Source organism: Pinus tabuliformis, chromosome 5_1 (genome assembly GCF_031772625.1).
Source record: "Pinus tabuliformis cultivar Carrire ecotype Pingquan chromosome 5_1, CPIR1, whole genome shotgun sequence".
NCBI lineage: Eukaryota > Viridiplantae > Streptophyta > Pinopsida > Pinales > Pinaceae > Pinus > Pinus tabuliformis.
This window is the reverse complement of record NC_142305.1, coordinates 348,722,940-348,747,796: the sequence shown is the minus strand read 5'-3', so window position 1 is coordinate 348,747,796 and position 24,857 is coordinate 348,722,940. Positions and strand designations below refer to the sequence as shown.

Genomic DNA, 24,857 nt, shown 5'->3' with positions numbered 1-24,857 from the left:
CATCATTAATGATCAGGGTGTGCATGTGGACCTAGCCAAGATACAACTCATTCGGGGTTGCACAACCCTAACCACTCTAATAGAGCTCTAAATCTTTCTGGGTCTTGCAAAATTCTACTATAGGTTAGTGTTGGGGTTCTCTCATATGACTTGTCATTTGAGTCAATTCACCAAGGGAGGAGTGAAAGAAAAGTTCTTTTGGTATGAATCCAAACAGAAGGTGTTCATCAAGTTGAAGCATCTTCTCTGCTCTACACTAATTCTCACATTACTAGACCTACAACAACCATTTGAGATAAAGACAGATGCCTCCAACTATGTTATTGGTGCAATTCTTACTCAACAGGGGCATCCTATGGAATATCACAGTGAGAAAATTTTATGTACAATCCGAAAGTATCCCACCTATGACAAGGAGATGTAATCCATTATGTAGGCCTGCCAACAATGGAAGCATTACATTATGGGAAAGGAAATGGTCATCCACACGGACCACCAACTCCTGCAGTTCATACAGACACAGGGGAAGTTGTAGAACAAAAACCATCAAAATGTGTCCACATACCTACAACAATTCCATTTGAACATTAAATTCAAGAAGGGAAGTAACAAAAATGTTGTAGACTTCCTCAACTGACTGCCGGTCATAGTGCTAACCACTATGCTCGACTCTTGTGGGCACGAGACTGTGGTGTAGCTGCATCTTTATAAGAGTGATCCAGAATTCGAAAACACATAGCAGATGCTCCTAGAAGGTAAGAATGTTTTAAATTTTCAACACCAGGATGCACTATTATACCACATGGGATAACTTGGTGTTCCTTCAGGTGAGCATGCAAAAATGATTTCAGAGGCAAACTACAGTGGGTCATCTAGACATTTTAGGGTAGAGAATATAGTGGTAGTGTTGTAGAAGTATTATTATTGGTTGAACCTTCGACAGGATGTTGGGAAGTACATCAGATCATGCACTACCTACACCATTTCCAAAACAACCTATAGAAGCAATTCCCATGCACTCCTTTGTCTACTCCTAGTCGACCTTGGGAATCCATCTCCATGGATTACATGGCGGGCCCTCCTTCTACTAAGCATAGCAATGACTAGGATTTCATGGTCATTGACATATTCTCTAAGTTGGCCATTCTGGTGGCCTGCAAGAAGAGTATCACAATAAAAGCCACTACTAACCTCTTCTTTGAACGAGTGTGGATACACTTTGGGATCCCACAGTCCATTATCTCAGATCGGGACAAAATTTTCCTAAGTACATTTTGGTCAAGTCTCTGGTCAATGTTGGATACCAAGCTCATTAAGTCAATGAATTTCCACCCCCAAACGGATGGCCAAACAAAGGTTGTCAACAGGATTATCGTACACATTATATGTATATACAAATCTAAGCATCCACGCCCATGGGATGGTAGCCTCATCTATGTCTAGAACAATTACAACATAGCTCTCCATAGCTCAATTGGCCACAACCCATTTAAGGTAGTGTTGCAATTCCAGTCACTATTTCCCATTGATGTGGCCATACCATTTGCAACTACTTAGGCAAATTGGACTCATGTCCAGTCCAAAGCTGACAGGGCTAAAAAATTCATTGAGCTCATTTATCACATCCACTAGCAGGTCCATGACATATTGGATAGAGCCAATGCTAAGTACAAGTAGTGTCATGATCAACATTGGGTGTCACACAAGTTCCAGGTGGAGGACAAAATTTGGTTACATTTGTAGAAGGAGCGTCTCCGTGGGACCCACCGCAACCTTCAACTACTTTGATATGGGCCTTAAACCATCACTAAGGTTGTAGGGGAAAATGATTTCGAACTTAGCATTTTACCATTCCTTGGCCTGCACCCAGTGTTCAATGTGGACTACCTTCAACCATACTTTCCACCAATATTGGACACATCAGACATTGTAGAACAATTCACACCGACATAGTTAAACCCATACTACATGGAAGATGCCACAACTAACCAGATCATTTACACGCAGATCAAGAACACTCGCCATTAGAAGATCCAACTGTATTGGGTTATTAAAGCTGGCCAACTCCTCCACCAAGGCAAGTCGCTCACTAGGGACCAAGTTCAACAAAAGTTTTTCCATCTCATGGAGGCACCCAATGAAATGGGGACCATTGCCTCCTAAGGGGGGAGGACTAATCTAGGTGGATATTAGTGGCCATCTTCCTATTCCACTTGGACCCCCACTATTGTTTCTTTTCAGATTCCTTAATTGTAGCACAACTTATTACTTTTATCAGTTTTTCGGGTTTTAAACCTTTGGAGCCGTTTTGAGGGAATAAAGACATTTTTAGGGAAAACGTATAGACCAAAAAGGTCCCAAAGTTACTCTACATATTTATTTCAGCCTTCTCTTTGAGTTCTTCGAAATGAGGTATTATGATAGCCAAATGAAGATCATATGCCAAAGTTACAACTTGGGAAGTTGATGTATCAATTTACCCAAACAAGGCCCACAGTCTTAGCGCTTCATCTCCTAGGGTTAGATTTTTGGATGTTTATGGTTTTCAATTGTTTGTCAATAATAAATAGGTTTTTTAGTGTCATTGTAACATAGTTCCGAGTGATGTAGCCACCGCATATCTTCTCAGAGATAAGCTACTATCACTCGAGCTAGTCTATTTCCATTTTTGTATGTAAGCATATTTTAGTTCTTTGATATTAATGAAATGAAGTTTTATTCTTGATGCATCTCTGTGTTTATGTGTATATCCATATTTTGTTGTGTTTTTGCATAAGTCTGGATCACGAGAGGACCTATATTGCTACATGAGGGGTTCCGACAGCCTTTCTAGGGTGGAGATGGTGTCTTGAGGGCTTGAAGATATGGATGAATGTAGGATGGAGTGAATTAAGGTCGGGGATGCCTCCTAGCCAAGACTAGCACCTCTCAAAGGTTTGTCTTACACCAAGATGAATGCCCATGGTGTCCTTAAGTATCTAAACAAAGTGATTGTGGAAGTAAATTTTTGGGAGTATAATTGAAGGGTGGAAGGAGAAGAGGGAGAAGTCCAAGTGGAGAAGAAATAGGTGCCCTCCCTTGTAGGTCAACACAACCCTGAAACTAGCCACATGCATACATCAATTGATCATTAACACAATGATATAAAATATGATGGAAAATATGAGTTGAAATTGAATAACATCTATACGCAGACAGCGCACCATCGACTCGGCACTGAATGAAGCCGAGCAAGCTTACAACTATGACTCAAATCCGCACATTCGGAATATCATAGAGGCTATGGAGGATCAGGTTCGCGAGGAGCCGTCAGATCCCGAAATGAACGACTGGTCGTTACAGCTTCCTGACCCTGGGAACACAAGAGGGAGGCTCACCTTGTACCGCCGTGCTCTCCATACGTATTGGGTGCTGAAACATCTCCTGGCCAAGGCTATGGAGCAGGTGGCGGCAGAAATGGTCGAGATGGCTCAGGAAACGGCTGCGGCGAAGCAGGAGACAGCCAAGGTAGAAGATCTGGTTAAACAACAGAACATTCATCTCATGGAGATTAAGGACATGCTGAAAGCGATGCAGACCAGCAAAGCTGACCACGCTGGTAAAGCTCATGCAGAAATATAAAAGTCCAGGTTCCTCTGTCTTCTTTTGTTTTGTCTTGTTAGTTTTTGAAAGAATTAGTGAGACGGGCCCAAGGAAACACTACTCTAGGTTGTTAATATATAGTGCTGAGGGGTTGATAGATGGGTGGAACAATTTTGGTAAAAACAGGTTGCTAAAGTATGTTAGTAAACTCTATTCAGACTGTTATGATTTTGAACTCGTGGATCACAGGAGTCAACAGATCTGGTTTCCCTCCGGGGCAGGTTGAGACTCCTGAGTTTTGTATTAGTACTTCTTGTTTGTAAATAATAAATCTACCGCAGCTTACAAAAAAAGAAAAGAAATTGAATAACATCTATTCTATTCCACATCACTACTCTGATCATTGAACGAACTCCTAAGTTGTAGAAAGTAAATATGAAGAAGGAAAACTAACATCTATTTATTTCCAAGAAATCATAAAAAAATGTTTTCAGAATGAGATTGTAAATCCTTACAACCATTCCCCCACAAGAGAGGTGATAGGGTAGCTTGAAATCATAGGTTTTTATAGATTAACATCTACTATAATAAAAGAAAGACATGAAAGTCTTTAAACTAAGAACAAGACAAAAATATAGAATATGGACTAAAGCCTCTGGGTTTGGCCCAAACTCAAGGGTTTCAACCCTCTAAAATAGCTTAGATGCAACTTGATAACTAACTTCTCATTATTAGAAAACAGTAGTCTCATACATCACGTGAACATTAACAATGACAATGTCAAGCCCTGGGCTCAAAAGCTACTCCTAGCAGAATCAAAACTTTGAATCCCAATCAGACTTTTAGCTTGTTTATTTATACAGAAGGGTAGCTGATAGAAAATCCCTTAAAAATAGGAGTTATTCCCTCCTTGATCTAAAAAATTGTGAATTTTGTCCTCCTTGAGATTCTCATGCACTTGGAGTTACTCAGTTGTCAGTGAATTTGATCTTGTGAGTGAGTATTTGGTGATATTAAGCCGAGTTGGAGAGTTAAGGAGGTAGACAAACCTCCCTAGATTCCCTCATGGTTGTCTTCATCAAACCTCTCCATAGTAAATGCCTAAAAAATGCTTCCATTAGTGAACTTTTGAGGTTTAAAATGGGCCTCCTAAGAAAAGTGTACAACCAAAATAAAATTTATAAGGACCAATAGGATTCAAGGTGATGATGTCAACCATGGTGGATGATTCACCATTATTGGGGTAAAAAAGTAAAAAGATAAAAAAATAATAAAATAATAAAACTAATTTTTCAACTTATCTCCATAAGGTTTTACTCAATTTTTTATTAGGATTACTCATTGGATGCAAAATTGAATTCACAATCCAAGGAGTACCCATGTTGCATACTTTCGATGGACCCTACTGCATGAAAAATGAGAAATACATCAAAAAACATGATTGCAATCATGTTTTTCATGAATTTCTCACTTTTCGTGTAGGAGGGTCCATCGAAAGCATGCAACATGGCTACTCCTTGGATGATGAATCAAATTTTGCATCCAACAAGTGTTCCCACTAGAAATTTGAGTAAACCCATATGCAGATAAATTGAAAAAGCAATTCTTTTTTCCCTCTAAATTTTGATGATGTAATCTAATCTTATTTTACTATTTCCATTAGGTTTTTATAATTTCCTTAGGGGGGCCATTTTAGACCTCAAAATTCCCCTATTTTTTTTCCTACAATTTAATTACACTAGGCCACATACTATGGCACCTTTTACTCTTCTTACTAAGCATATCTTAATAAAAAATGTGAATTAATGTGAGAAAAGTACAGTTTTAAGGCTGGAGGATAACATAATGAATGCCATGATATACCTATTGATGGGACTCATCACTAAGATAGAAGGAGGAAACTATTATAATGACTCAGCCTCCAATGTCCAACTATGGAGGTAGGATCTCCAAAGCTCTAATAAGTTTAACCGCACTTGCCAAAACTTGATTTTCACTTCTCATACATTTTGTACTTGAAATAAAACCACATAGTCATTCCACTTTTACATTCTGTAGATTTCATGTTAGACCAGTAAGGAGAGTCATTGGAACCATAGTCCACTACTCTCCTCTTCACCCTTGATATTCTACTTCCTATTAACATACCGTGTTAGATAAACCAAATAAGTGACATAATCAAATTCATACCTCAATGTGTCTCAAAGGAGGTTATCACATCTGCACAAGTTTGTCTATATATCACAAGTATCGCAAGTATATCGAATCATACATGAATATCATAACCATAACAATTTGTATAGGCCTATCCATATTAGCATGATACATATAATATCAAGATCTTAGCTACAATTACCGTAATCATCATGCATATAAACACAATGTATATAACTCATGAATGACTAATTGATGTATGTGCATATGATTGTACTAATTAACTACCATCTATCATGCATGTAACCAAAACATAAATAGAATGACAGACATGCATATAACAACCATTGACCATCATATCTGGAGGTCAAACATACAATACATGTATGTCAATTTTCTTTTACCCCGAGGTTTAATGTTGTAACCTTGCTTTAATAATCTGCATCTCCTACTCCATCTCATCCAACATATCAACATCATTGCGTACCAACAACATCATGATGACAAAAACTACATAATGATGGCCGCGATGCATGTCTAACCTACTATGCATGCATGACCATATACATTTATCCCATCGAGTCCAAGTGTTTAAACCTCAAATTTATGATACCACCCTTTGGTATTAGATATCACCCAAAGAGAAATGATATCCACTATGATACCACCTTGCAGTATCATATATTGCCCAAAGAGAAGAGAAACCACTTTGATACCACCCTGTAACCACCCCTCCCACATTTACCCAATTTCACAAGCCTGCAAAGGTAAACATGAGATGAGTGTCACTATGACATGACCCAACCTCCCAATTCTAGTTAAGGAAGTGGGGCCTACAAAAGAACCACAAACTGACATCCTACAAGGACTATAGATCACCCAAGAGCTGAAGAAACACCCAAAGCTGCCAATCCATTAGCTAGAGCCTTCCTTCACTGACTTAGACCCAAAACCAAACCCTTGAAAATACTTTCATGTGATTCTGAGGCTATGACTGCACTCACAAGCTTGCCTCCATGTGATTATGGACTAAACACTTCAATTTTGAGAATTACATCTCGAGATTTGTGCCACCTTTATAGGCTAGCCTCCAGACCATTGCCCAAAATTGCCTGAACATTTCTATAATGTAATCAAAGTTACTGACAATGCTAGTCAATCAAAACTTAAGCAAGAACTTGAGCCAAATATAACTAATCCATAATATATGTTCCGTCAAACATATGGAAAACATGTAAGCTACAACACATGAATGCATATTTGATCATAAACTGAGTGCCTTCATATGGGAATTATTGAGAAGGATCTAGACCTTCTCTAGCTAGCTGAAATAACACTTATTAGTCCATACATTCATCAACCATTTTATAACTAAGCAAACAATGACAAGGAATATAGATAACATACATCATATAACCAACATATAACTAGAAAATAACTAGCATCATGGCAATTTGACCATACTATCGCCAACATGATGACCATAAGTATTCATGAATCACAACAGAAAAATAACTCTTATTAATATATACAAATACCAACCAAGTGAAGGGCTTCCACATACCACCCGACCATAAATTGGGTTGAACCAAATTTCTCTTTCAGCCCATCACCCTTGTGGAATATTCCAAGCACTAGTATGGGATCTCATGGAATAAACTATGAGAAAACCAGACTAGGGCTTCCAAAGTCCAAACCACCTCAACCCTCAACAACAGTGATTCCACCTCTATGGTTGGACATCACCAACACTCACTAGATTGGTGTCCACTGAAGGTATTCAGGGCTCCAAGAACTAGTAACTTCACCCATAATTTTCCATGGATCCACAACGTTTGTCAAACCTGGCTCCAGGGATTAGTAACTCAACCCATCAAGGGCTCTGGATCATTTGTCCCAACCTATGCTCTAGGACTTGTAACTCAAACTAAGTTGATTTAGGGCTTCCAGATCATTTGTTCTAACCCACAACCATTAGGAACTTGAGCACCAATTAGAAAAAAACAAGTGGAAAAACCCACAACACCATGGTTATCCAGGAAATGGAAAGGAAATGGTAAAACCACTATCACTCTAGGAAAATCTCCATGCCAATGATGACACATAACCAAAAAATCACATGCATATACCACGCATCCAAACACTAGTAAGGAATCATACATTCAACTTGTTACCTACAAAGAAATCCAATTGTAGCTACTCATCCAACCATTCCCTTTCACTTTCTTGCTTTCCTTTACCTTGTTTTTCTAATCCAAGTGAATGCTCAAGTGCTCCCAAATTTCTATAAGTGTGTAAGAGTGTGAGAGAATGAGAGAATGGAAAGGATATTTCAAACACTAAATTGTCGAAAGGCTATGAACTAATCCTCAGAAGCCTTTTTATCATTGATGCCTCTATTTTATTCATTTTCCTGCATTTATCCTCTAATTTCCTTAGCATGCAAATTTGTGTCTCTTCACCTTCCTTTTCTCCAATTTTCCTTTATTTTCATAAATAAATGCCAATTATTTCTCTTTGCTTTTTCCAATGCCTTCGCCAATTTCCTTAGCCATAAATAAACTAAAATTGATCCCCGCTAGGATTTTTTCCAAAATTTCACCTTGGAATATGTGTCCCATAACCTTGGCACAGGGCTTCACCAACAAAGCAATACCATATCACGTGCGTTCATATTGGGGCATAAAAAATGAGGTAAAAATGAAATAATATATTGAGAATATAATAGGGGGCAAAGGGCATTTATATGTTTGATAGAGATATGTGTATTATAAGGTATTGTTTATACAATACATTGGCCACGTGGAGGCAAAAAACAAGTGGGTTGGAGAAATAGAGGTTCAAGAGTATTGTGGGAGTATTGAGAGTGGGAGGGAGAAATAGAAAAACATGGTAATATTAGGTAAATAGTAGCCTAATATTCAAACTTATAGCCTTAGTATTGACATGGAATTCATGAAAATGTTAAATTCTTAATGTAAAAGTGGCATTCTCCTTATCTTTCATTTTCATCCTTTTACTTAAAATTTTAACATTACCATGGAACGAATTAGGATGTTTGAGAGTGGTTTTGACCTCATTAGATTACATATGGAGAAAGTAGGATTCTAGATCTCACTCAAAATCCAATAGACTTATTAGTTTTTCAGGATTTCAGGATTGGGGAAATTGCAATGTTTCCATTTGATTTTTTCATGTACTAGGGTATGGAACTCGTATTTAATCAAGAGAACAAAGCCCTCTATGTACCTTGATGTTAGTGACATTGGCTGTCAAGATACTCTATCATGACCCTACTAAAAATGTACCTGTCACTCAAAAAAATTCTTCACTTGACATGCTACGCTTTTTCTATCTTATGTTAATGCTTAGAGGGTGATATTAATGACAAAGATCCCAATATAGGAAATGATTTTAATGATATGTAGGTATTTGTTGTAGCACGATTTTTTTGGATGTTAGAGTTCATACAAAGCGTTCAGAGATGGATTTCACTCGATGTTATTTTGGTTATGTGCACCCTTGCATGCTATATAAATGAGAACTTGTAATTTGAGGACCTATGGTTGATGAATATTATAAGTACTAGATGAATGATGTTATATGGTTTATTCCATGTTTCTATGTTTTTTTATTGCAAATCCATCATTCTACATGCTTTTGTTGACATATATAAATCAAAATATATAAAAATATATAGTATATGAAATTCACTCCCAAAATCCTTCCCAACTTGGGAGCTTTTGAAAATGTTACTCCTTGCTCTTGCTTCCACTCCCACATCCCACTTCTTCTCCCACTCCCAAAAAGCCTTGCTCTAGAACAAACATTCGTCACATTACTAAGACTTATATGATATATTCCTAATGTGCGTGTTAATATTTTTTACCTATTGATTAGCTAGTTATCCTCCAAATGATGGGGCAGTAGAGAAGACAACAAATATGGCACCTTCACCCTTTCCTTACATTAGTGATCAACAGGTTGAATGAAAGTGAAGGATATAGTGATATCGAATTTTTCCTGGTAGATGGCACATGCATGCCACAAAATATATTGAAATAGATTATTGTTTGGAAGAGGTTGTGTGCATGCTAAGGGCACACATGTCACACCTTAAGCTAATTCTAGTTTAGATGTTGTTTCAAATTTAGAAATTTCAGTTTCGGATAGAATTTTTCTATTATTAGAACTTTCTTTACCTATTTTTAGCATGCATGATCTATCATTACTAGGACGGTGCAGATCCTTAGTCAATTAGAATACTTTTGAATGAGAAATTACCATTTTAGATAGAGGACACCGATCTCAAGGAAGGGATGCATTATTGCATGCTCCAGTTCATCTTTTGATGGAGGCACACTTACTTGGCACTCTTACCATGCAACTATGGTGAACTAGGTGATAATGTTAGGGCTATGATTTGATGAAGTCCAACTAGATAGGATTTTGCATGTGTCCACATTCATTGCACTATCCTCTTCCTATTCTATAAGTGAGATGAAAGGTGTGCCATTGTGTCGATTATCGAGGTTTTGTTTTGAACTATTGTAGTTTATCTTTTTTAGTATTCAATAGAATATAGATGTAATTGAGAGTTCAAATATATGCGTTTTCCATTCAAATTTTCCACAATATGTATTTGTAAATCAACCAAGTTATATTTGACTCTTTTTTATTAAAACTTTCAAGTTTTCGGCTACCTAGTATTGAGGTTATTCTTTTTAGGTTCATAATCTGCTTACCATTGTTAATGAAAATAAAGGGATATAAATATAAAGGGGTATAAAATTTTTTAATCAAAAAATAGATACCTACAATATATAGTGAAAGTAGGGGAATTTGGAATTAGGAAGGTGTATTGGGTTCATATTGGTAGGGTGTTAAATAAAGTGATTTTTAGAGGTGCATGTGCAATGTTAGAGGTTCGTCTAGTAAATATCCAATGGACCTTGGTCTTATAAATTTTTACATGAAAAATCAACCATGGGTTGTTAGAAAAAATTATTACCTAATGATCTCCAATCCATTTATCTCATGCCACTAATATCATTGAACAATTATACATATGAAATATAACCAACAAATGTAGCAAAACCAATAAATATCATAGGAAGACAAACATGCAGAATAGAGACAATATTTTTACCCTAGGAAACCCAATCTTGGGTAAAAACTAAACAACTTTTCTTTAAGAGAAATTATTCTTCAACATGGTTTACAAATGAGTAATTTGTCTAGGAATTTGTCCCAATAATCCAAGTTAATTACCATTTGGATATAGTAAAACTCATACTAGTAAACCCTGGTCAAATCACATATGAACTTTGCAATCAAACTAGTCAAACTCCTTTGAAAAGCCATGCAATCCCTATGTCCCTGTGGTTTGTGGTCCCTCTGGCCCTACAACCTTGTGGACTACAACTTGGCCTCCTTCATATTTCACTCCTTCTTTCCTTCTTCCACACGGACATAGTCCTCCATGCTCTTTGTTTGATTGTCCTAGAGACCTTACATAAATGAAGAAGAAAATTACTTGGTTGGTTATAAAAAATGATGTCACATCATGTATTTATACTCATTGAATGGGCTAAATTAAGGCAAGGAACACACCCCTTCACTTGGTTTGTACAACTTTATTTCTTGTGGAAACTTGAACTCCAAAAATAGGAATTTTTTCATTTTTATTTCTTAGGCTCATTTGGAGACTCTTTGGCATGTTGGAATACCTCCTTATGCTACAAAAATTCAATACCAACTAGGCGGAGATATTCATTATTTTTAGCAATAAATATGTTTTAATATTCTTAGGAGGAAAATAGTCTAGTGAGCAGTCAATAAGAGGAATGACATCCTTCCAGGGGTGTAATAAATAATAGAAACAATAATTGGAAAGGCTAATGTAAGGTTACATAGGTGTCTTCTAGGAACCTAAAGGAATACCACCCAATAGGGAAGTCAAGAAGGAAATCTAATTATTGTTAGACATTCCATTGGAAAATATTGGGATTTATAGATAGTCTAGTTTAGAAGAATATGGAGCGAAGAAGTAACTATAGAAATACTAGAGTAGGTTATGATTCAACCAAATACCTCACCTTGTGGGTCGTGAATCATAATTGTGCCAAGGAATGATAGGCGTTGCTGAATATGCATCAATTACATAGTGCTAAACAATATTATTCTCAAGAACGTGTACCCCATTTTAGGATTGATAATATGTTAGATTATTTGCAAGAAGCAATTTAGTTCACAAAGATGGATTCAAGTTATGGTAGCCACTAGGTTTGAGTCATTGAAGAAGATACTTGGAACACTACCTTCAAAATGAGACAAGGTATGTATGAGATATTAGTCATGCCATTTTTTTCGATGGAATACACCATATATGTTCATGGGGCTAATGAATGGTGTATTACACCCTCATCTAGATTCATTTACTACTTTCTATTCGCATTATATACTAGTTTACAGTGCTTTCTAAGAGGAGAACATATCACGCTGGATAAACGACACTCTTATAGTAGATCAATCCATTATTCTACTAGTAAATCCTTATTTGAAACATGTTTTGGATATTTTCCACCTTCACCATTGGATGTTTTATAAGGAAAACAAGGGGGATAGGAGTTGCATCAAGAATAGAGAATTTCTTTGAGAAGATTAAGAGGATTCACTTACAAGTATAGGAGAAATTGAAGAAGTGATTGGGAAAATACAAGGCTACACATGATATACATAAAAAAATTAGATATGGTCCTTTCAGGATACTAAAAAATGTGATAGATAATGCCTATAGACTCAGTCTTACCTCATACATGCACATTTACTCGATGATGAATGTGGAAAATATCAAACTCTATGAGCCTTTCATGTGAGATTAGAAAGAGAAGTAGCTACTAGCTTCCATAGATAAATTAGCTCTAGATGCTTAGGTAGAGTTGGAAGATGACATAGCTTTCTAGAAAATTATAGAACTACAAGATATGGAATACAAGACCTTTGCTAAATTAAGCTAAAAGAACATACTACATTTAAGCACCATGGTACAAATGTAGGCCATGTCAAACCCTATTACTCATAAGGAATGGGCTAGAGACATATGGGTTATGAAGTAGACTTTAAAATGGGCAATGTTATAATTCTAGTTGATAGCTAAAGGACTTAAGCCTAACCCCTAGTTAGTTATTGAGCTATGTTAAAATTGTTCCATGAGGAGTAGTAGTGGGTTCCATTCTTTTTTATTGTATGTTGTTCCATGGTAGAGAAAAACATCTAAGAGTGGGACTCACAGAACACAAAAAAGACAGTGTTATGTAGTACCGTAGCTAGGTACATCTATCATCTAACTTCAAAGAAAATGTCTTCTCTTATACTTACATTTTTACATTCAAATTAAAAAAAAGAGAATATCTTCACCTTGTGACTAGTTTTCCTAAGAATTTCAAAGTGAAAATAGTTGTATTCATGTTTTGTGATTATATTTGTCATTCTACATTTTCTACATTTTATCGATTTCATAAACAAATAAAATTTCAATAATGAACGGATCATGAATTTATTTTTCAGAGTATAAATTTTAGATTGATTACCTTATCACATCTATTGTAATAACCTATCCACTAAATTAACTATAATAATTTACTAGCATTTGCACCACATGTTGCAAAGGAAACGCCGTAAGGCAATGATATAAAAAACAATAGCATAGAAGAAAGAAGTCAAAATTTTATGCAAATGACATAAGAAACAACAGCATAGAAGAAAGAAGTCAAATTTTTATACAATTTTGTTTCTTTACCGGTGTTTATTTGTTATCATCAACAAATGGCTAGATATATTCATATTACCAAGTGCTTTCAGTTCATAAGGTTTATCCTAAGGTCCTTGATGGATGCCAATACTGTCTTCTGACATTGCTTGATGAACATTTGACAAAGGATGAGAACAATGCTGTAATTGAAATTCAAAGATTATGAATAAATAAGGAAGACCTTTATACCATGTGGAAGCCCACTTTTACGTGCAACATCGAACTGCTCTACTGTATCCCTTGGAATGCCTCCTCTCTTCAGAAGAATGCCTAGTGTTTTGTATGTATTCTCATTGGGTGAAGCCTTTAGTTTTAACATTTGATGAAAAACTTCAGCAGCCTCTCTCAATCTTCCATCTGCAATGAACAGGCTAATGACGCTATTAAAAGAAAGGACGTTAGTAAGAAATCCCGATTCTAACATTTCCTTTGCAATTTCAGTGGCTTCATTAAGCCTTCCATTCTTTTTTTATAAGGACAACATCATGGAAAAAGAAAATTCATTTGCCTGCTGCTTTTCCTTCAAGACTTTGAATACTTCTTGTGCTTCAGTCACCATATCAGTGCGAGCATAAAGGTCAAGCATACAGCCTGATAAAAAGGCATCTGGTTCAACACCCAATTTCTGTATGCGTTTGTACGTTTCTTGTGCTTCCTTCAAAAAACCACGTTTACTATAAACTTTAATCAAAGAACTATACACCACAGAGTTCCCTGCAAAACCAGCATTTTGCATTATTTGAAAGTAACGTACAGCTTCTTCCACACATCCAGCTTCAGCAAATGCATTTATCAAGGCACCATAAACAAAAACATCTAGCTCCACACCTGCGTTAACCATATTTTCAAACATCTTCCCTGCCTCTGCAGCTCGACCCAATCTTCCATAGGCGGCAATAACAGCACAAAATGATGAACCCTGGAGGTTGGGAGTGGATCATAAGCTCCCGGAAGAAACTTGGAAACTGAGGAGGCTAGGCTATAATGACACTGGGTAGCAGACCCCGCAATTACAAAGGAAAAGAACATACAGTAGGTAATGTTAAACGTATGTAACTGGTAAACAAGCTGCAATTATTAAACGGAGATCAGGTTGGCCGAAACCACATATCCAAATCGAAGATTTATAACTCTTTATAATGTAGACAACTCCTTGAAATATGTAAACGATATAACATACGGGCAAACACGAGTAAGCAAGGAATTGAGTATACATCACATTATTTTCTAAAGATATAAGACGCAAACCCCGAACTGGGTATACATATTTAGCAAAGATTCAAAAACAAATTTAAGCAAATGGTGTCGTCGACTGTTGGCCATGGTAGCCATATCAAACCGCAAAATAATTAACCGGCACAGCTCTATAAACCTTCATCGTCACAAAAGAGAATAACAAGAAACTACATAATTTCAAAGCAGAATAAGCTCTGGGTAATATCTGAAATGACAATCACATCGTCATAGCAAAATTTATTTACATTTGGGAAAAAACCCATTAAAAGCTCTAACCCTCTTCTAAATTGAGCTTTTTGGCTACGAAACAGGCATCCCATAGATGCAGAGAGCCATAGCCACGCTTTAAGTTTCCCCTCCAACCAGGGCAATTTCTTACCCATAACTGGAAACTCCGCCACTGTAGACACGTCGCCCTACCAAGCAGGTTGAGCCAGCTCCGGGTCCCAACGTCCTGCATTGCATTTCAAATACAAGAAAACTGATTAGGGTATCTGATAGGGCTTGAACGCCTACAGTCACGAAGAACAAGGAAATAAGAGCAGAGAACCAGCTGAAAGATAAAACCAAAGCTTTTTACCTGTAGACATTTCTGATCCACCGCCAGACCATCAAACAGGACCCAAACAGAGTTACTGACCACCGAAACAGCACTGCGGAAAATGGCCCCATCAGAGCAACCTTCGCGGGTGGAATGCAAAACAAATGAAGTCATTCTCTCCACAGTTGGAGATGAGGAAACTCTGGGAAAAGCTCCACCGTTGGGTCGCATTGGAGCCACGCTTTAAATTTCCCCTCAAACTATGGTAAGTTCTTACCCGTAAGGAAACTCCGCCACTGTAGACACGTCGCCCTACCAAGCAGGTTGAGCCAGCTCGAGGTCCCAATGTCCTGCGTTGCATTTCAAATACAGGAAAACTGATTAGGGTTTATGATAGGGCTTGAACGCCTATAGTCACGAAGAACAAATAAATAAGAGCGGAGAACCAGCTGAAAGATAAAACTAAAGCTTTTTACCTGTAAACATTTCTGATCCACCGCCAGACCATCAAACAGGACCCAAACAGAGTTACCAACCACCGAAACAGCACTGCGGAAAATGGCCGCATCAGAGCAAACTTCGCGGGTGGAATGAAAAACAAATGAAGTCATTCTCTCCACAGTTGGAGGATCTGAATCTGGCATCTTCATTCATAATCCAGTCCGTCCTCTGTCTGTAAGGGGATTTTCCTTCATAAAACGCGGGAAATTTCTTTTGATCGATGCAGGATTTCTCTTCCGATGGAGGAAATTTGAAGCCCTGAAGATCCATTGAAAACTTTGCCTGCAAAACCCTCACTGGAGATAAAATCTCATCAAGCTCCAAGCTCCTAGAGTCCGATGCCCAGAGACGCTGCCTGCTCAGGGAGATGTGAAGCAGCCAGAAAAACTGTGCGGCAATTTGAAGCAGCGAGAAAAACTGTGCCGAAAAAATATAAAAAACTAACCTAAACTACATCCAACGCTCTGGAACATTTCAATCGTCTAACATTTAATCTGATGGCTCAAACAAGGACACGGTGGCAATTGGGGGAGTTGATTTTAGAGGGAAACGCCTTACGGCGTAAAAATGTTAGGTAGTAGCGGATCCTTTTTGTGAGAAATAATTTACGCAAGTCACTTGCAACCATAATTGTTTTGCATATGTAAAAATCTCTCTCCATCATAAATTAATATTCTGATTGTTGGTTGTCGGGGAAAACAAGGCAATATATTTATGATGATAATGCTGGGATATTACAAAATGACAACACAAGATCGTTAGCTTGATTCTAATTATTGTAACCTTATAATATGCTGATTACAATTTTAATAGCTTTCTTGTTTATGACGTACTAAACCATACATAAGGAAAACTAGAGACATAGTTTTACTCTGATCTTGTTTGCCCCAGTGCCCCATCTAACCTGATGATTTATCGAAAACCAGAGATACATAGTTTTACTCTCATTTTGTTAGTTCCTAAGCTAACATGATGATGGGCCTTATGGTATCAATCCCACTGGCCTTATGGCATCTCATGTGCCATTGCCTTTGTTTACCCCCCGGGAACATTTTGAATAGAGACTCAAATCATAACAGCTTGAAAATGAACAAATCAACTGAGCTCCCCATGAATGACCAGAGCTGCACGGCTGATTGCTCTTGACACCCTCCATATTTGGTGTTGTACACCAGCCCACCCATCACCACTATGATTGGCCTCATCACCTGCTACAAGCGCAAGCAAGTCACTTATACCAGGAAACGCTGTTGTCCCATACTTGTTGATTTTATATGGCCCATATACCTGCATGCGAGCCAAACATATGTGCAACTCTGTTTTAATAACCTTGCATTTAAGAAACATCACAAACACAGCAATCATATATTTTGAACATATGTCCTTTACCAAGTGCTTATACCAAGGCGAACCAGGCAGCCCATCTGCGTCTGTAAATGCACGCTCTGCCATTACAAGATGGTCATTCAAGCTCCTCAGCTCTACACTTTCATCCTCAAGAGCCTCCAGTTCCTGAATTTAGAGCATTATAAAGTTGTACCTAATCAATTACCATCCAAAAATTTAAAGGCCTTTATATCTCTTGCAGGGGTTTTGAAGAAGAAACCAAACCTGTGCTTTTTTCTTAATCTGCAACACAGCTTTTCTGAGCTCAGCAATGGACTTATGCAATGGATTTGTAGACATGAAGCAAGGTGCATCGGCAAAGCTTAACTATGATTCTAATGTATCCACATACAACTGTCCCAATTACAGGCCAAATATGTCAAAGAATTTTCAATGGATTTTCAAAATTTGCATCTTCTGATACTAATTTGCCAAGTATAAGCAGTTGATTTATAGCATATGGTATCAATTAGAATTAGACTGAACAAAACTTCCTACTATCAATTAGAAAAGAGTTAACAAACACTTTGCTGCCATTTATGTTCAGAACAACAGATGAATTTATGTTAGGTTTAGATTTTATTTATTTAAAATGAAAAACTTAACATGAATTTTTGCTGGTTTTTTAATATATTTGTTTATAAAAAAGACAAAGTCTTCATTTAAACTAATCCAACATCTTTCCTACTTGCAGATTGTCGGCATACGTTGTATAGTTGAAAGGGAGAACCTTTGCATCCGCTAGCTTGAGCACTGTTAGACCCCACATTGCTCCCACTGGACAATAGGTAGAAAATCAAATGTTTGATTATAAATTATAATCATTAAATTTAACTCTCCGACCATCTTCAAAGGGGCCAGGGATGTCTGCCATGAACAAATTGCACAGATACTAAGACTTTACAGGTTGTGCTGTGGGATGTATGTTACTGCAAACTGTAAGCCTTTGGATCCACACAACTTGTGCATGGCTGATATTCCTTGCCAGAGGGCAATTTATGGAACGTTGACAATGTACTTACGTGCAACATGCCTATGAAAATGCGGGTCGCCATATTTTGCCATCCACATGTAATCATCATACAGAGAATGATATGCCGGAAAGTCTATCATCAATACATTGTAGAAATAAGTACAATAACTTGTTGATCTCTCTATTTGTATTTAATTTCAATTTCCTGTATTCTATGACTGTGATTTCTTTACCTTCTCCAAAGGTGAAGTCAGTGCCTGGAATTCCGGCATGCTACACAAATGGGGCATAATCGGATCCCCTCCACCTAACCTTTTAATCTGAGATGGAAATTTAGTAAGCTCTTTACAGCAATACCCAATTTTTATTGGCAATTTACAGCAATACCCGATTTTTATGGGCAAATATTAAGCACCATGTAGTCAAATCCGATGAGAATAATGTGATATTCAAATTGACCAGATGAAAAGAGAGTAAACCAAAACTAATCATTGACTTACTGTGTGGTACTTAATATTTGCCAAATTTCCTTCTGATAGGGAAGCAGATTAATCATATTGATTTAAAACCAATGAGATGTAATCTTACTTATCCTTATCATTAATTGAAGCATAAAGTCATGAAACAAAACATGAGGACTTACAGAAGGATGGGAATCTTGGCTGGAAGAAGCCAAGATTAATCAGAATCAGATTAATCATATTAATTTAAAACCAGTGAGATGTAATCTTACTTATCATATCATTAATTGAAGGATAAGGTAATGAAACAAACCATGAACACTTACAGGAGGATGGGAATCTTGGCTGGAAGAAGCCCATGATTCATAGATTGTCTTTCCAGGATTGTCTGGATCTTCCACCTTTGCAAATCAGAGTATAATAATCAATTCAAAGTATAACGATCAGTATTTTACTGACAGTGGAAAGTAGAATACACCCACTTGAATAAAATATCCAACTGACCTCTTTAGCTATATCCTGAATAAAATCGTCAAGTTGGGGGTGTTGATTGAAGTTTAAACCCCGGGCCCTTGACAGCCTCATCAACATTGAGATATGCCACGGCTGATGAGAACAGTAAATCATAGTTCTGCTCCACCCATTCCGTGGATCCAATCTGCAATTTTTATTGGTTGATAAATAGCATATATCTCAGAAAGATTCTAAGTTTTCTGTTAATCACATTTATTTAACATAGAATGAGAAAAGTAGTAAAATTTTCAGAACTTTTTGGATTAATCTGGATATATATATATAATGTGATATTCAAATTGACCAGATGAAAAGAGAGTAAACCAAAACTAATCATTGACTTACTGTGTGGTACTTAATATTTGCCAAATTTCGTTCTGATAGGGAATCAGATTAATCATATTGATTTAAAACCAATGAGATGTAATCTTACTTATCCTTATCATTAATTGAAGCATAAAGTCATGAAACAAAACATGAGGACTTACAGAAGGATGGGAATCTTGGCTGGAAGAAGCCAAGATTAATCATATTAATTTAAAACCAGTGAGATTTAATCTTACTTATCATATCATTAATTGAAGGATAGGTAATGAAACAAAACATGAACACTTACAGGAGGACGGGAATCTTGGCTGGAAGAAGCCCATGATTCATAGATTGTCTTTCCAGGATTGTCTGGATCTTCCACCTTTGCAAATCAGAGTATAATAATCAATTCAAAGTATAACGATCAGTGTTTTACTGACAGTGGAAAGTAGAATAGACCCACTTGAATAAAATATACAACTGACCTCTTTAGCTATATCCTGAATAAAATCGTCAAGTTGGGGTGTTGATTGAAGTTTAAACGCCGGGCCCTTGACAACCTCATCAACATTGAGATATGCCACGGCGGATGAGAACAGTAAATCATAGTTCTGCTCCACCCATTCTGTCGATCCAATCTGCAATTTTTATAGGTTGATAAATAGGATATATCTCCTTAATGATTCTAAGTTTTGTGTTAATCACATTTATTAAACATGAAAAGAGATAAGTAATAATTTTTTCAAAACCTTTTTGGATTAATCTGGATATATATATATATATATATATATCCAGATTAATCCAAAAAAGTTCTAAAAATTTTACTACTTTTCTCTTTCTATGTTAAATAAATGTGATTAACACAAAACTTAGAATCTTTCTGAGATATATGCTATTTATCAACCAATAAAAATTGCAGATTGGATCCACGGAATGGGTGGAGCAGAACTATGATTTACTGTTCTCATCAGCCGTGGCATATCTCAATGTTGATGAGGCTGTCAAGGGCCCGGGGTTTAAACTTCAATCAACACCCCAACTTGACGATTTTATTCAGGATATAGCTAAAGAGGTCAGTTGGATATTTTATTCAAGTGGGTCTATTCTACTTTCCACTCAGTAAAATACTGATCGTTATACTTTGAATTGATTATTATACTCTGATTTGCAAAGGTGGAAGATCCAGACAATCCTGGAAAGACAATCTATGAATCATGGGCTTCTTCTAGCCAAGATTCCCGTCCTCCTGTAAGTGTTCATGTTTTGTTTCATTACCTTATCCTTCAATTAATGATATGATAAGTAAGATTACATCTCACTGGTTTTAAATTAATATGATTAATCTGATTCTGATTAATCTTGGCTTCTTCCAGCCAAGATTCCCATCCTTCTGTAAGTCCTCATGTTTTGTTTCATGACTTTATGCTTCAATTAATGATAAGGATAAGTAAGATTACATCTCATTGGTTTTAAATCAATATGATTAATCTGATTCCCTATCAGAAGGAAATTTGGCAAATATTAAGTACCACACAGTAAGTCAATGATTAGTTTTGGTTTACTCTCTTTTCATCTGGTCAATTTGAATATCACATTATTCTCATCGGATTTGACTAAATGGTGCTTAATATTTGCCCATAAAAATCGGGTATTGCTGTAAATTGTCAATAAAAATTGGGTATTGTTGTAAAGAGCTTACTAAATTTCCATCTCAGATTAAAAGGTTAGGTGGAGGGGGATCCGATTATGCCCCATTTGTGCAGCATGCCGGAATTCCAGGCACTGACTTCACCTTTGGAGAAGGTAAAGAAATCACAGTCATAGAATACAGGAAATTGAAATTAAATACAAATAGAGAGATCAACAAGTTATTGTACTTATTTCTACAATGTATTGATGATAGACTTTCCGGCATATCATTCTCTGTATGATGATTACATGTGGATGGCAAAATATGGCGACCCGCATTTTCATAGGCATGTTGCACGTAAGTACATTGTCAACGTTCCATACATTGCCCTCTGGCAAGGAATATCATCCATGCACAAGTTGTGTGGATCCAAAGGCTTACAGGTTGCAGTAACATACATCCCACAGCACAACCTGTAAAGTCTTAGTATCTGTGCAATTTGTTCATGGCAGACATCCCTGGCCCTTTGAAGATGGTCGGAGAGTTAAATTTAATGATTATAATCAAACATTTGATTTTCTACCTATTGTCCAGTGGGAGCAATGTGGGGTCTAACAGCGCTCAAGCTAGCGGATGCAAAGGTTCTCCCTTTCAACTATACAACGTATGCCGAAAATCTGCAGGTAGGAAAGATGTTGGATTAGTTTAAATGAAGACTTTGTCTTTTTTATAAACAAATATATTAAAAAACCAGCAAAAATTCATGTTAAGTTTTTCATCTTAAATAAATAAAATCTAAACCTAAGATAAATTCATCTGCTGTTCTGAACATAAATGGCAGCAAAGTGTTTGTTAACTCTTTTCTGATTGATAGTAGGAAGTTTTGTTCAGTGTAATTCTAATTGATACCATATGCTATAAATCAACTGCTTATACTTGGCAAATTAGTATCAGAAGATGCAAATTTTGAAAATCCATTGAAAATTCTTTGACATATTTGGCCTATAATTGGGACAGTTGTATGTGGATACATTAGAATCACAGTTAAGCTCTGCCTATGCACCTTGCTTCGTGTCTACAAATCCATTGCATAAGTACATTGCTGAGCTCAGAAAAGCTGCGTTGCAGATTAAGAAAAAAGCACAGGTTTGGTTTCTTCTTCAAAACCCCTGCAAGAGATATAAAGGCCTTTAAATTTTTGGATTGTAATTGATTAGGTACAACTTTATAATGCTCTAAATTCAGGAATTGGAGGCTCTTGAGGATGAAAGTGCAGAGCTGAGGAGCTTGAATGACCATCTTGTAATGGCAGAGCGTGCATTTACAGACGCAGATGGGCTGCCTGGTTCGCCTTGGTATAAGCACTTGGTAAAGGACATATGTTCAAACGTCTTCTCTGCCTCTGCAGCGAGACCCAATCTTCCATAGGCGGCAATAACAACACAAAATGATGAATAGTTAGGCACAAACCCTGCTTCCTGCATTTTGGTAATAAAGTGTTTTGATTCATCTAGAAGTCCTGAACTTGCAAATGTCTGAATGACAGAAGCATATGTACATCTGCCAGGCAAAACCCCTTGAACTTCCATTCTTTCAAACAACTTCAGAAACTTGTCATGGACTTTTGCAATCCCATAGGTCTTAATCATAACATTAAATTCTAATACAGTTTGACCCTCGCCTCTTTCTTGACTGCGCTTAAACACCTTTTCAGCTTCTAACCAATAACCCTGTTCCCCATATGCATCAATATTGGCAGCATAGCATTCACAGCTCATTCCTCTAGCAAGATGGAACCTTTCAAACCATGCCCATGCTTTCTCAAGCATCCCCAGATCTATATACATCCTAATAACAGCTGATTCAGAGTACTCATCCACATGAATGCCCAATCCATCCATCTCCCTGACAACAGCTTCTACTTCACTGACCATGTGTTTAATACAAAATGCATATAAAATAGTTCGACAACCCACAGTATCAGGAACGAGTCCTGCTTCCTTCATCTTTGTGAAGTAACAAAATGCTTTATCAATATTGTCATTTTGAGCATGTAATGCTATAAGAGTGTTATACGTCCTTGTGTCAGGCAAGCAATGAAGCTCTTCCATTTTCACCATAAGGGCATCTGCTTCGTCAAGATATCCATAAGATCCACAGATGTGAATCATGGTATTGAATGTTACAACATTTGGGCCTATTCCTTCTTTTAACATCTCAGAAAATAACTTGGAAGCTTCTTTTAGGCGGCCTGCCTTCCCATAAGTATCAATTAATGTATTATACATGTAAGAACTGCGTGGCCTCTGAACTTGATCATTCTCTCTGCAAGGATCCATGCACTTATCATTTAATAACCCTTTAATGAGCACTCCTTCAGGAAAATTATTTGGAGAGCAGTCCCTTTTACCCAGTGGGTCCTCAAAATGTTTTTTTACTTCACACCGAAGACTAATATAGAAGAAATCCTTCGGTTGCTGTCGATCAGGCTCTGATTTAGAAGAACAAACATTTGTAGTATTTCCTAGAAAGATTTCTGTTCAGCTTTCTCAAATTCCCTTGTCTTCAGTCCTGCCCTCGAACCATTTCCCAACCCTGCCCACCACATCGGAACAGCACTTAAACCCCTGCAAAGCCCTTCCCTCCACCCCAAACTGTGTCGTGTCACTCTTCGAATCATCTGTGGTTCCTAATCCATCCTTATGTCGAACACCATCTGTTTGGGTTTCTGAAAGATTACTAAATTCCTCATAAAAAAAATATAAATTTAGATGCAAGACCAAAATTAACATTACAAAATAGGAACCGAAATTCGGTCCAGATGAACTAATACAACAAAACCGTGACTATATTGAAAATGGAAATCACTTTGGGAGAAATTAAATAAATGAAATGACCAAAACTTAAAAAAAAAGGGTTCAGAAGCGTTTAAAACCATCCATCGTATTTTGGTTACTGTGACCTGCATAATGGTTGAGATCACAGTAATGATGTAGAGAGGGTTCTCACCAGTTAGACCAGCACTTAAACCCCTGCAAAGCCCTTCCCTCCACCCCAAACTGTGCCGTGTCACTCTTCGAATCATCTGTGGTTCCTAATCCATCCTTATGTCGAACACCATCTGTTTGGGTTTCTGAAATATTACTAAATTCCTCATAAAAAAAATATAAATTTAGATGCAAAACCAAAATTAACATTACAAAATAGGAACCGAAATTCGGTCCAGATGAACTAATACAACAAAATCGTGACTATATTGAAAATGGAAATCACTTTGGGAGAAATTACTTTAAAAAAAAAGGGTTCAGAAGCGTTTAAAACCATCCATCATATTTTGGTTACTGTGACCTGCATAATGGTTGAGATCACAGTAATGATGTAGAGAGGGTTCTCACCAGTTAGACCGAAGAATCGTTTGAATTGTAACTTGATGGAAAGTTCCACAGAAACTGTAAACACGCACATGAATGAGAACCAAATATATTATTGCCCAGGGCCGAGAAAGGGAATCGATAAATTTGATAATTAATACAAAAGGGAATTGATGGATGGATGAATTAGCGTGTCCCCGCTTAAACAACAGGTTTCAGGTCTCAACAAGCGGGTGTGACACCGAGCAATCTCAATCTCACCCTCCCTCAAATTCTGGTCAGCCAACACAGGGTGATGGCAATGAACGCGACGAGGAAGACAATGCTCTCGGTGTGGATGAAGAATTCAGCTGCCCATACTATTCCTCGACATCCCTTCCATGCATT

General features: G+C 37.1%; 1 protein-coding gene, 2 long non-coding RNA genes and 1 pseudogene across 4 annotated transcripts; 1 reads left to right on the top strand and 3 right to left on the bottom strand.

Moving 5' to 3' along the window:
* Positions 1-16,585: 16,585 nt before the first annotated feature.
* Positions 16,586-17,513, bottom strand: LOC149164890 (putative glutamate carboxypeptidase LAMP1 pseudogene; annotated as a pseudogene). The gene is made up of 3 exons (XR_016260086.1): positions 17,439-17,513; positions 17,217-17,339; positions 16,586-17,114 (listed from the first exon to the last, which is right to left on the bottom strand). The product of XR_016260086.1 is annotated as a putative glutamate carboxypeptidase LAMP1 pseudogene (transcript).
* A 389-nt stretch (positions 17,514-17,902) lies between these two features.
* LOC149164889 (uncharacterized) lies at positions 17,903-18,506 on the bottom strand. Its single transcript, XR_016260290.1, has 3 exons — positions 18,420-18,506; positions 18,236-18,319; positions 17,903-17,990 (listed from the first exon to the last, which is right to left on the bottom strand). It is a non-coding gene; the product is annotated as an uncharacterized LOC149164889 (long non-coding RNA).
* Positions 18,507-20,046: 1,540 nt separating this feature from the next.
* Positions 20,047-22,527, top strand: LOC149164888 (putative glutamate carboxypeptidase LAMP1). Its single transcript, XM_089429633.1, has 8 exons — positions 20,047-20,067; positions 20,389-20,541; positions 20,643-20,717; positions 21,185-21,272; positions 21,373-21,456; positions 21,694-21,782; positions 22,117-22,245; positions 22,345-22,527. Exons 1-8 carry the CDS (start codon positions 20,047-20,049, stop codon positions 22,525-22,527), a joined length of 822 nt encoding a protein of 273 aa, XP_089285759.1.
* Positions 22,528-23,568: 1,041 nt separating this feature from the next.
* LOC149164887 (uncharacterized) lies at positions 23,569-24,423 on the bottom strand. The gene is made up of 2 exons (XR_016260286.1): positions 24,109-24,423; positions 23,569-23,827 (listed from the first exon to the last, which is right to left on the bottom strand). It is a non-coding gene; the product is annotated as an uncharacterized LOC149164887 (long non-coding RNA).
* Positions 24,424-24,857: the final 434 nt, after the last annotated feature.